Raw genomic sequence first — 14206 nt, 5'->3', positions numbered from 1 at the left:
TTCACTAAGAGTTTACTTGGTGATGATCAGAAGCAGCCTCGAAGTACTATACGGTCCCATTCACCTAGTGGCATCAACGTCACCATTATTTGAGAAAGTTGCACTTTTGACTATTCAAAGACCGTTGGCTCTGGGAACCTTCCTCACATTACTATCAGTTACGATTTGGAGCAAAAGAGTCCTGGAGTACAATTTAGCATCATCACCTCACCCTTAATCCTGTTTTGCTAATTGCTAAGGCCAGTTGGGTGAATCAGCACGAGGTTTAGACGGTGTGTTTGTTAGGCTGCTGTGTGGTTTGTTTAAGGGGAAATGTTAAGTTGATAAGGCCTCTTATCACTCTGTATGCCATCGTTTCACGTTCCACTTCTACAGGTCTGCAACCTTACCTGAGGATGAAGAGATGCTGGGAAAAAATCTGATTTTAGACGTCCAGACATACAAGAAACTCCTTATCTCTGATGAGAGTAGAAGAGTATAATTATCCTCTATTAATATAGTTAAGATTAGAAGCCCTCTTGATTTGCTTAAGCTAGAGAGGAGCTCAGAGGGAGAGAACAGCTTAGGGAGGGTCCCCCCTTCCTTAGCAAAACTAGGGACACTGTGCTTCAAACTTCTCTGTCCTCTCTCTCAATACACCTAGCCGTCTCCATGGTCCCTCTAATCACATAAACGTCCACTTGAAAATGTCCCCTTTATTGGAGAAAGACAGCCTTGAAGCCAGAGGCTTCCATCTGTTTCTTCCCTGTGGCCTTACATTGGGCAGAAACCATGAGTCATGTTGCTCAGTCCTACCTGGCTAGGGAAAGGGGACTATTCCATCCCCACTGCAAACCCATCTCCTCATCCTGAAAATGCTCTGTATTGGCATTTTCCACTGCCATTTGGACATATAACATGAGCAGTTTCAACCAAGACATTATTTCCTCTCTTGGGGGTTGAGCACAAGAAATGTGTTGTTTCTGGACAGTTAAAATGCAACAGTTAAAAAACGTTTATGACATTAATTTTATGGTATCAGAATAAAAAGAAATTACATCAGCCCTATTCCACCATATGAAAGAGGTGAGCTTCTGCCTTCACGTCAATTTAGCACTCTCATTAAGCATCTACTGAATCATTGAAAACATGTATTACTTTTCTAATACTCTTAAAACCTAGTAATTAGGTCTTATAGATAAGGTGCCACCGTCAAGGCCCTCTAATGAATGAATACTAATGCTAGTGAACTAGACCATATGTGGCACTGCACCCACAGGGACCCAGATTTCCTCAAGGATCTGAAGTAGCCTAATGTTAAGTCCAGCTCCTACCCTGGTGAGGGTCTTAACATCAAGCAGTTAGTTGTACCACACTCACTAAGACAGCATGTTCTGCCTGAGTTTGATCCTGGATAGTTCAGGAGAATGTAGCCCTCTGGAACATGAACATATTCATGCGTGGCAGGAGAGGCAAGAATAATTGTCTCAGCACAGTGGTGTTTGCAAGGGCCGATAGCTAAAGGCAAACTACTAAGATGCTCACTGCTGTTCGTGGAAAGACATGGTGCAGCAGGTAATTAGACCTTTATCAGCAAAAAACCAAAGTTCCCACTCTCAAGAACCAGCTCCTCTTATCAGGAATTTCCGGGCTGATAGCATCTCTGCAGATTAGAGAAGGCAGAAGGGAAAATGCCTGGGTTGGCCCACAGGTCATGAGCCCTAGGGCTAGAGGTAGCTGGGGAGATTGGGCATTGCTTCAGGGAAATGGATGTGTCCACCTTATAAATTACTTTGTTGGTTTCCCAGACCAGGCAGGAGGAGGCAGCCTTCCATTTTTTGTGTGTGAAGAGATGTCCTTCCATTCATTCTTTGGGCATACATTTATTGAGTAACTGCTATGCATCAGGATTTGGACTCTGCATTGAAAATAAGATTAAGAAGATACACTTCTCGCATTTAAAAGGAACACAAGGTATGTTGTCAACCACTCTCATGAGTGCAATAAGGGAGGTCTACACAAAGCATTATGGGATTGTAGAGGGCTGAACAACACACTGCCTGGAGGAATCACGGAGGGAGGGCTTCTTTGAGGAGGTAATATTTGTTAGGTTGTAAAGATAAACAAAAGTTTACAAGGCTGAGAATGGGGATGAGAGGAGAAAGGAGGGAGGTATTTTGGCAGAGAATGTTCCATGACTGAAGGCACTGATGCCAAGAAGGCAGAGTGCTCAGAAAACAGTGAATGCTTATTGGGAAGGTGTGAACACTGAAATAATTGGTGATGATGGGCAGAAAGGTGAGATGGTGGGGGAAGGAGCTGAAAATGTGACCATGCAGGCAGAGCCAGGAGTCAATGGGCACACTACAAGATGTAGCAAGGCTAGCTGGCACACCAACTGGGTGGTGAAAGTCTTACGGGGATTTGCAGTTTGCTTATGGATGGATTGGCTACAACGGCTGCCAGAGGCAACCGTTCCAGTCTTCAGGGAAAACTGTCATTTTCTAACTATAAAAAAATCATCTCACTGTTCTATCCTTAAATTATCATTTCATAAAATTAGCTAAGGGAAAACACAATCGCAGACAATGTACCTGCACTGTGGCCCTGTACCGACAAGCTTTCAAAAACTTCAGGCTGTGACCCCCACACAATGTCAGGCCATTTCCTTTTCCAGATGTGACCTCCAAGGTGAAGGTTTATCAACAAAAATGAGCAAAATGGACAGTCTGAAGGATCTTAAACTGTTCTCAAAGTTTAGAGCACCTACCCACGAAGTGTGGTAAAAGCAAAGACTGGAAAATAGAAGCTTGTCTAGGTCTTTGCGTCAAGAAAAAAGGCTGTAAACAGACTGTTTGGAATGGTTCAAAAATCCTCTTCTTCTGACTGACTGTAGAAGTATACTATCTTAAATTCCGGTTATTGCTGGAAAGGTTTCTGTATTTACTTTTAGACACTCAAAAGAGGGCATCATAAGTGCAGCAGCACTTCCTCAGGACTGGAATTTATGGGATTTGAATTTTATTTCCAATTAGTTTGCTACCAACTAAAGAATACATTAATTCTGGTTTTTCAGAGCAGGAGTCTTTAACTTACCTATGAAGACATCATCTTTAAAATATTGTGAATATTACTGTACCAACCATTTAGAGAAATGTAGCAGTAATTTAATGCTAAATGATACCAAGATAGATTCCTTCACCAACACTTACAACGTGCTAGAGTTAGATACTTCTCTAAGTTTTATGGAATAAATGAAAAATGGCAGGCTTAATAATGAACATTTACAACTTATTTTCTGTAACCAAATAGGTCACAGTTGAGTGAAACCAGTGGTAGGAAAAAAAAATTCACAATTATTTAAGGAGATTTCCACATTAAAAAGCTTAAAACACAACTCTGTATAGCATGAATGATCATAATCTGATTTGATTATTAAAGACTCTCCATGTTAGTCATTGGCACTCTATTATAGTCAAGAATCACTAACTGGTGGTTCTCTTCTCAAAAATCTCTTTTGGACAATTTTATTACTCAATGTGCTTGCTATGCTTTTCCAATATATAAATCAATAAACAAAACAAAACATGGTTCTGCATCTTTGATTCTGATGACAGTATCTATACATATAGCAAAGTGTAACTTTTCAACATTTTGATAATGTAGAAAGCTAGATGTATTTCTATTACTTACATATTTTTTAGACAATGTTTATAAACCTGTTAGGAGAAAAGCTGCACAATTTTCACTGTTAGATTATAATAGGCCTATTTTAGTGCCAGAAAATACAAACTCATCTTTGGGAAAATGCCTTCCTCCTAAATTATCATTAATATATTTGTAAAAATAAAAATTCGTGGGCCATTGGTTCACAAGGATAATTTTCCTTTTTCTAAATAAACTGGTCTCTACTACTTATTACATATGGATATTGCTTATCAGTCTCAACTACTCAGTACCTATACACATATCGTATACAATTTTATATGTATGTGTGTGCATACACACACATGCATTTTTGGAAAATGATTGAAGACCTTTTTGCTTTTATTTAAAATAAACTTACGGGCCGCCCCGTGGCTTAGCGGTTGAGTGCGCGCGCTCCGCTGCCGGCGGCCCAGGTTCGGATCCCGGGCGCACACCGACGCACCGCTTCTCCGGCCATGCTGAGGCCGCGTCCCACATACAGCAACTAGAGGGATGTGCAGCTGTAACATGCAACTATCTGCTGGGGCTTTGGGGGGAAAAAAATAAATAAATAAAATCTCAAAAAAAAAATAAAATAAACTTAACCACCATCGAAAATTGGATAAAAACTCTTATTTTTAAACAAGTATGTATCAAATCAACTATTTTTTAACACCGTATGAACTCTTTTCCACTTTAAAAATCTACAGTGATCATTCAGTTACACACCAAGTAAGAGAAGCAAGCCTGGGGAGGACAGGTCTTCGGCTGACTGTCTTTTTGAGCTATGTTTCAATTGCCCTGTCCCTAAATACACTAACTCGCTGCCCACCTTCTTTTTTCCCTTTATTTTTCTGAGAAAGGCAAAGCATCCTTGAAAACATATTGCTATTTTCATGAGCAGAGACTTTTATGTTTATGGAAAACCTAAAAACCAGAGAAAGCCCACAAAATCAGTCATTTCAAGCCACAGACAATGCATTTTTTTTCTCATTTATTCAAATTCACTGCAGGAAGTAAACACTAAGAGATTAAAAAACAAAACAAAAATTCACACTGCAGTATGTACAGTTTCATGACATCACATGAAGAAATTAAATTTCTAATAAAAATGACAAATTATATTACTGAGCAGATAGCATCAAAATTGGTTGTGTAAACCCCAGAATGCACACCATGAATGGTGATGTGCCTGCATTCCAGGATGCTGGAATACTCCTGGTCTAAGATTACGTTTCCAATGGGATTAAAAAATTCATGAAAGTAGTTGTGTGAACTCTTTATGTTGAAAAGAGCTTGACTTGATTTTAAAAAGTTTTAAGACCCTTGGATTCAAAGCACATTCTTTCACAAAGCTTAAACCATAGAAGTCATGTCCAGAAATGGAATACTGCCACGTTGGGATGAACATCTGATCTGACTTGTTAAGACATTTTGCCAAATGCACAGATGCACAGGGTCCCCCATGCACTTTTCATGCAGCAGGTAATCACAACTTAAATAAAAGGTTTATTCTATACATTTGTCCAGACTTGCAACTGTATACATACATGCACAATTTTTTAAACCTGTCTGATTATATTTACACTTATACATGGAATATACAGAAACCAAAGAGATTAAAAGGCTTTGCTGTTGCATTAGAACAATACAAAATATGTATTTCTCATTAAGGAAATCACTATTTACATCACCTTTAAAAACCGATTTTAACATCTTCATGTAACAAGTCAATATATATATATACATATTATATATATATATATAAAATATATACTCTCACCAGTTTACTCTTCTGTATGATGCAGCAGAGAATAAACAGGTAATGCTACCTTATCGATGTCAATGAGAGCTGTAGTACCCTTTCACAAATGACTTCATTAGGAAGAAACCGTCTAGATATCTTATTTTGTCCTTGAAAATGTGTGCATGTGTGCCCTTGTATCTACACATGCATAAACAAAGTGAATTTATGGATGGATGCCCTTTCTCACTGCTCTTCTTTAAAATCATACTAAACTCAAACTGGGGACATTCTCTAGTGAATCAGAACAGAATTCTTTGTGATCATGTTTATTCGTGTATTACATATCCTTATTCCTTTAACTGTTAACAAAACCACCCACCAACCAAAGAAACAAACAAAAAAATAGCACCGCTGGCCCTTGGTGTTCTTTTCCCTGACCTAAATTTCCCTCCCTTGTAAAAGCCCATTTTCCCCTAACCAAGGGGTACTACCAACATTTTTTCTAGCATACCTCTAAGGCTCCAGACTTTTCACAATGGTAGAAAAAAATGAATTGTTTCAAAGCTTATTTATATTGTGTAGACAATAAGATTGTTACTGAGTAAATATGGGATGGAGTAGAATATATTCACTGGCCAGTGGAATTTTCATTTCAGAATAAGCATGTGTCTTCATTGCTCCATGATGTAGCATAATGTTCACTCCTGACTATTATTTTATAATATATCCAGTAACTATTTACAAATCATTTTGAGAAAAAATAATCATTTAGGGTTTCAGATCATATTAGGAAATAATGCTCATTTTTAATATAAAAATCTTAGAAACAACTTCAAGTAGAACAACTTCAAATAGATTTCCTTCTAATTAATAGTTGATTTTATAACAACTTTTTGATAGGTCAGTTGCTAATCTGGTTCACAATCAAAAACAAAAACATTATCTGGTGAATGAATTGTGGATTGTAAAAACTGAACTTAAAAACATGGACTTGTTTCAAGATTGAAACCCCACGTGGCTGAATAATATATTAAGTTCTTGCAAGACAACATCAATGTTCACTTTTAATCACTATTTTAAAATAACAGATCCGACGGAGTGACTGAGTACAATTCTGTCACGTACATGTGCCCTTTGCACTTTCTTGTTGAGTCAATCTGAGTTTAGTGCCTTTCTCGGGTTTGAAATAAATGTTTCCATCTTTGTCAGCACTGTTTGTGGGCAATGATTTTAATAGAAGTTAAGGATGTATTCAAGAGAAGCTTCCAAACCATCCTGGAATCACCTGAGTTTGGTAAGTGGCCCTGTTATTCCATCCCTAAGGCTAATTAAGGAGATGTTACTCAGTAGAACACACACATCATCACAGATTTTCCTGAGATGTTGAGCCAGATATGAAAGTTGTCCCCTCCACCCAATTAATTTTGTCATAAAAAGTATTCTGAACCCGATTTCCAAAGACATAACGAAAATATATGAACCACAATATTGCAAATTTTGAGTTGATGTGTGACTGTATTGGGGAAAATATAAGCATCAAATAGCTTTTTTATAGTGCTGTGTTCGAGAAAAGTCATAAGCAATGGTTCTCAAACTTCAGTGTGCAGAAGAAACACCTAGGAAGTGTTACGATGCAGATGGAAGGTTCCAAAGTCCGCTTAGCAGAGATTCTTGTTCTGTAGATCTGAGATGCTGCCTAGGAATCTGCATTTTAAAACGAGTGCGCCAGATGATTCTAATGCAGGTGGTCTGAGTCCAGCTTTAAGAAACCCTGGTCATAGGACTCACAGGTACCACAGAAATGGTGAGAAGTAACTTTTACAAGAGATGGTGAAAATTGTCCAAAGAAAAGCCATTTTGCATTCATTAAAAACAACTTCTTAAATATTCAACTATTCAGGAAACCACCTGAAGATAAATGTTAACTTTCCTAATTCTGTAAAAGGAGGAATATTAATTTAGTAAAGTAGTTAAAATACAAAAATGGAAATCTGCCTTTTTTTTTTAAGGATCTATCAAACTTCCATCAATTGTAAGCAATTTTTAATAAGTAGTACAAGGTTTAAAGAAATATATATTGAAAAGGACTGGAGTGGAGCAGACACATTGGGAACCACAAAACCCCTTCCAAGAGTTAAAAATAAATATGTTTTTTAGCAAAAGTGAAAAATGTAAGCATATTTTTTCTAATTTATTTTTGAATCGGATAATGAGAAGTAAATCAACACTAGTTTTTTTCCATCATGAATTATCCTTCAAAGAGTTATTTAACAATTTGGACTTTGAAAAAATGTGTTATGTAGGCTAACTTCTGAAAAGCAAAGTAAAGTACCCTAATAAAGGCAGCAAAATGTATCAATCCACCATGGATGGAGGTTTACTTTTTAATTTATGCCTATTATTTGTGATTATAAAAGAATCTCATTCAGAGGCTACTCACAGTTGCTGTCTGATGCATACAGAAGTGTTAAACAACCAATTGCTAGTTCAGTAGTTTCCTCATGACATGTAACGTAAAGCAAAAAGTAGTATGCATATTTAAACGTCACCAGTAACCAATACTTTTCAAAATGAAAAAAGTTTCAATTATACCATGCTTTTCTCAAATCATGCTCTTATTTATACAGATCTCAAGTTCAAACTGATTAGTTTTAAAAAGATCCAAAGCCGGACAGCAGGTCCACTTTATTCTGATTCTTTTTTTATTGTTAGCACGTTTCCCAGCAGTCCATAAACTTCTCCATTTGCGCTGTGTGGGCGAGAGGCATTATTTCCCATATGGCTATTATAAGGGCTTCTTAAATTAAAGAAAGAAGCTTTAGTTTCTGTAGCAGGAAGTAACTCTTCTTTGATTGTAACCTGTGAGACACTTTCAGCAGATGAAGGCTCCCTCCAAATGTCCTTGTTCTGTGTTTCTTGACTGGTAACAGAATTGCCTCCTTTCTGGAGCATGTAATACAGGATTGGGTTAGTTTTGGTCAGTCTTGGAGAGTCTTTTTCATACTCATTCTTATCCACATCTGTGATGACCCACTTAATGGGGCCCTTCTCACTGGGCAGAGAACACCCATTTGAAAACCCAGAGTCTGGTCTAGACCCCACACAGCCCAAGTACTCAGGGAAAGGAGGACTCATGGGAGTTTTTACTCCTCCTGGGTATGGAAATGTCCTGTTATCCACACAACTGTTGGGCTGAGTGGAACTGTACATCAGTCCATTTAAAGAAGAAATGCTGAATTCAGGTTTGCTATTGGTCATATTATTTTTGTGTCCTTTCTTTTTACTGTCGACAACAGAGTTACTTCTGTGCTGGGACAAATCTCTCACACAGTTTTCTGAGAGAAGCAGTTGTTTCAGAACATTGAAGCTTTTGCTTTCTCTGGCCCAACTCCTATGTTCACTTTCACTGGCTGAACCATGATTGGCAGGATACTTAAATTCAAGATCATTTCTGCTCAGTCTCAGCTCCTGCTGGTTAAGCAAGGACCCATACAGCACCTCTGGAGCACTGTGACTGTTTGCAGCATCGACTGCGCTATTTTTCATCCTCTTAAATGGGTTTTCTAAGGGCTCAGTATAAAGCTTCCTTTTCTTAGGGACCATGCAAAGACTCTTTGATTCCACAAGCGTCAGCTCACTATTTCTGTGACTGCTGTCTGGATCGTCTGCCAGGTAACTCTCTTGATTTTGTCTCAGCAATCGACTTAACAGACCATTCTTTGAGAAAGAAAAATCCTGAGGTGAAACGGGCTCCGATTTCAAGTCCTCGGATGCTGGTAAGGCAGCCGTGCTTCTCTGCGCGGGAGGAACCACACCTAAGAATGGGGCACCCTTAGCTTCGTGGCTCAAGCGCATATTTGTATCATGAATATGTAAGTCATCGCAGGGCTCAGATTTTATTTTTACCATCAATATTTGTTCACTTAAAGCTCTATCTGTATGTTCCTGAGTACTTTCATCTCTTAAAGGGATTTTCTCTTTCTTTTCATTCTTCCCTTTGTTGGGGTTTCCCAGGAGCAACTGGAGGACAGTGCGCCTTTCAAGCAGATTTTCTATTTCAGAACCAGAAAGTCCTGGTTCAGGGCCTGTTGCTTGACTACTGAACACTTTATTTTCTTCAACTGCATTTGTTTTACTTGCGAGCAGAGGGCTATTTAACCTATCAATCATACCTATAGGTTTATCCATGTTTACATTGAGCATCTGTTTACTGGGTCTCTGCTCTTCCCCTGACGTGGAAGACTGCATTCCACACTGCGCCAAATTTTGTAATAGTTTACTGGCACTGAAAGTTGTTGAGTTTTGTGCACCTTCATTTTGGACTGGTTTCTCTCCTTGTGATTCTTTGCTTTTGGTAAGGTCCATCAAGTGGTTAGATGCGGCATTCGTTGGCTTTTCAGACTGCGAGCTGCAGGCATATGGTGGGGAATTCCATTTGATGACCAGAGAGTGCTGGGAAAGATTGATGGGAGACTCTGCTTTGCTGGACACAAGTAATGGTGGAGTGCTTACTGGAGTAGTCCTATTCATACTGGGGCTTTCTATTACTGAAGTCCTCGTGTAGTTCTGTGTGCTGAACTTTGTCACATCACTGTGTACTTCCTGAGGGCTGTCGTTTCTTTCTATATTTTCTTCATTCTTATGGCCAAGGAGTAACTGAAGAAGTGTTACTTTCTGATGTGAATTTAGCTTAGAATTCTTTGAGGTATCTTGATCTTCTTTGATATCTACATCGGGGGCTTTTGGATCCCAAGTGTTTAGCAAGGACTGAGTTAAGTTATCCAGAGAAACAGGCTGGTCAGGTTCTGGTTTTTCAATTCGGTGTTTGCAAGACAAGTCTATGGGAACACAGTTGGAATAAGAACTTTCATCACCACTGCTATCATCTGTAAAACTAGGATTGTTATCTGAGTATTCATCCACAGTTGTAGGTGTACTACTATCCTCAAAAATGCTTCCTCTCTCACTATGACTATGTCCATTCATTGGCTTAGGTATGCTCTGGCTTTTAAGAAGATGTAAAAGCAAACTATTATTAGCAGCTTGTTTTATATTGTTTCTTTCCAGTGAGTTCTTATAGCCTGCATTTTTGGGGGAAGAAGGAACAATACCCATTGGATTTTGAAATGTTGTACTTCTGCTAGCCATTAGTTTGCTTGATGATGTTCTTGCCTGACCATTAAGTTGGCTTGATATTCCTTTTGAGAGCTGAAAACTGCCAACATCCTTCTGGCCATTTTCTTGTAATCTGGCCATAGCAGCAAGTCTCTCACTTGCCGCTTGATTTGCATTTTGTGTTTTTAAAGCATGTTCCCGAGAATACTGCTGTAAATGGGCTTCGCTTGAAAGGAGTAATGCTAACTGGCTACAAGCAACACTAGGTTTGGGTGAAGTGGCAGGACTAGCCCTTTTTTCCACCATGCTTGCGACAGCCTGTAATCTCGCAGCACACGACAAGGGCTCACTCACAACCTTTGTTCCACCTTGTCCAACGTGATGAGGTGACTCCACGAACCGATCTCTGATGAGGTTTTTACTTACGTCAGGCAGATTGGTATCAGGCTTTTGATCTTTAGCTTTACTTTTCTTCAACAAAGTTTTTAAGTGACTTGATGCAACACCGTAGCACCTTAAATCTTTCTCCACTTTTAAGGAATCATGACTGAGGGCATATCCTTGCTCCTTGAGGCTCTGCCTAATTTGTTGTGACAGAGCCACAGTCTGCAGCCTAGAGCTGAAAGACTGAAGCAAAGAGGCCAGTAATGTGCTATCCTGTTTGCCTTTAGGCACAGTGTCAACCATGCCAGCTAGCAAAGCTTCCTTCTTTACGTTTATATTTACGATGGGATCAGACAACCTCTTCCGCTTCGCTGCATTCCAGTCCTCAGAAGACTGCAAGAGTCTGGCTTTTCTGAGATGCAGCATGCCAGATCCCTGATACGTATGTGTATTGAGAACTGGCCCATTACTTTGACAGGTGGGAAATGCATTACCAGAAATGTGAAAGTTCTGATCTTCTTCATTACGCCCAGCAGACTTCTTGTCGACGGCAGTACCTGATCCCTCTGCTGCCTGATGCATTAGTAATCCTTCTAGGTAAGTTAAAACAACAGAATCCTGGTGCACATCAGAGCCAAGCTCTTCTCCATGAGTCATGTTCAATAGAAGTGTTCACAAGGGCTTGGTTTCTAGTCACTTTAAAGAGTGGTTTCTGTGGGGATTGAGATGTAACTTTAACAAGTGAGTGTCAGTTTATCACCTTCCATGGTAATCAGAGAGGTACTCTTACATTCCGTCCAGGAATTCTGCTGGCAATGACGAGAGAGAAGGCAAGCACACTCGAGTGCAGGCCGACCACAGAGCTGATCAGCTCCTGGGGAGAAGCAGAAGGCTTCCTTCACACACACGTCTGCAGCAGCAAGTGGACAGAGTCCCTAGTGAATATACTGCTCCTCCTTCTTCATCTTTTGTGCCCCATTAAACGCAAATATCAGTGTTCTAAAAAAAACAAAAATAGAAGATAGTTAAGGAGGTGCAGAACTAGAATTATGCTGATACCTATAAGCAAAAGAATATAATATTTGTAAGCTTTTATGTGCATATATACATATAGATGTATTACAGTCACTTCTTCAGTAATTTATCTTATTGCCATCCCTATTGAATTTGAAATCTTTACTGGAAATCCTATGGATTAATCCATATTGTTAAAATGATTGAATCAATTAGAGAAAATACTTTAATGTTTATATAAAATATATATTAACATTATACAAAAAATATATATTAACATTTATATAATGTCTTCCAAAGCCCACCAAGTTTTTGAATTTTCATAAACACCCTTCTGCACAGTAATGTGAATGCTAAGTCTGCTTTCTAGCACTGTAGCTCTATGAGGGAGCTAGAACTAGCTTCCTGACATTACTGGGAGCTTAGGAGGGAACAAAAGCTAAAGTGCAGACAGAGGAAGAGATGCACATGACAGGGACTCATCTGATGAGTCTGCTGTGGGGTTGAGGCCTACAGAGCAGATTCACTTCTGACATCATCCCCCAAACATCAGACATTACATAAGTAATTTGTAGAATTTTTGTTTTCAAAGAAACGGAAGCACTTAAAAAATATAAGATGATTTTGTAGGCCTGTGCAAAGTGTGACAGTCTTAGTTATATTCATAAACATTTAAGTATATTCACAAGCTTATTCACCCATAACTTTTACCATGACATTAAAAACAGAAGAGAGTGTGGGGCCGGCCCCGTGGCTTAGCGGTTAAGTGCGAGCGCTCCGCTGCTGGCAGCCTGGGTTCGGATCCCGGGCGCGCACCGACGCACCGCTTCTCTGGCCATGCTGAGGCCGCGTCCCACATACAGCAACTAGAAGGATGTGCAACTATGACATACAACTATCTACTGGGGCTTTGGGGGAAAAATAAATAAAACAGAAGAGAGTGATTCTTTAGACACTTATTCAGGGCTATGAAGATTTAATGTGTCTGTTTTTAAAGCCTTACTCATGTGCTCTATGTAGACATTTTAATGTGAGGCCCATTCCTAGCAGATGCAGAAGACAGGTTACAGGTGAACCTGCCACCCTAAGTTTCTAGGATGTTCCCAATATAAAATACTCTTCTCCCTACCCATGCTATTTCTTTTTGTGTGACTTTGTTATAAATAAGTATAAACAAATTAAAACACTATATGTGATTTGAAAAAAACTTTTCAAAAGATTTTAAAATGAAAATAATTAAAAAAAAATGTGTTCAGGTGCTTGTACCAATTTTTAGTATAGAAAATATTCTTACTGTAACATGTATAAATATTAACTATGTGTATACACTAAAATATCACATCATCTTGTAGAAAAGTGGTCAAGAAACAAATTTACAATAGATTTAAAGGGAAGATGAATAATTGCTTTCAGAAAATCCTAAGTCAAGGTGGTTATTTTTTATTAATTTCTTTGAAAAGAAATTCTATAAACAGCACCAATTACATGAAGCAATGAGAGGAAAAAGAGCTTCTCATAGAAACCTGTTTTTAATAAGATGAATCTGGGGGGCTGGCCTGGTGGCGCAGTGGGTAAGTGTGTGCTCTCTGCTGTGGCAGCCCGGGGTTCACAGGTTCGGATACCGGGCGCGCATCGACACACTGCTTGCTAAGCCATGCTGTGGTGGCGTCCCATATAAAGTAGAGGAGGATGGGCATGGATGTTAGCCCAGGGCCAGTCTTCCTCAAGAAAAAAGGGGAGGATTGGCATCGGATGTTAGCTCAGGGCTAGTCTTCCTCACACACACACCAAAAAAAGATGAATCTGTAAATTAAGGATTGTGGTTACCGAGACGCTGCTTTAAGGTGGCACTCAGTAGCAACACCAACCACCCTTTTAGCAGAAAATGAACTGCCTGAGAAAGTAGGACTTCTGAGACTCCTTCAGGCCTGAATTCACTCAGACCCTGCTATTAAAAATTCTTCAGGGAATTGAGTGAGCCAAATTTCTTCAGATAATTTCTTTTTCTATCCCTTAACATCTAAAGTGGGAGAAGTAATTAACAATCCTTCCTACGTCTTGCATTTTCATTTCCATACTATAGAATTTAATTGAGAAATTTAGAAAAAAAAAGAAAAGAAGGCATGATACTTGGATACAGTACAGCTCATTGGGACCTACAGATATTAGGGTGCAATGTAAAATATTACCACCATACATTTCACTTAAGTGTTAACCAGGTGTTTAACATGACTTGAGTACATTCAGTTAAAAATATCTAAACGTCAACACATATTTAAG

General features: G+C 39.0%; 1 protein-coding gene across 3 annotated transcripts in view; it reads right to left on the bottom strand.

Annotated features, from left to right (window-relative positions):
* Nucleotides 1-4638: 4638 nt before the first annotated feature.
* The window catches only part of NRIP1 (nuclear receptor interacting protein 1), an 89613-nt gene continuing 80045 nt past the window's right edge, over nt 4639-14206 (bottom strand). For all 3 annotated transcript variants that reach the window (XM_087418194.1, XM_087418193.1, XM_004440734.3), the window contains one exon: nt 4639-11911. In XM_087418194.1, coding sequence (XP_087274320.1) covers nt 8099-11569 — 3471 coding nt within the window. In that variant the 5' untranslated portion in view covers nt 11570-11911 and the 3' untranslated portion in view covers nt 4639-8098. The remainder of the gene's footprint in view (nt 11912-14206) is intronic.

The sequence above is a fragment of the Ceratotherium simum genome, chromosome 27 (assembly GCF_057802395.1).
Source record: "Ceratotherium simum simum isolate JZ-2026a chromosome 27, ASM5780239v1, whole genome shotgun sequence".
NCBI classification, from domain to species: domain Eukaryota; kingdom Metazoa; phylum Chordata; class Mammalia; order Perissodactyla; family Rhinocerotidae; genus Ceratotherium; species Ceratotherium simum.
Note: the sequence above shows the minus strand (reverse complement) of the source record. Positions and strands in the feature narration are given on the sequence as shown.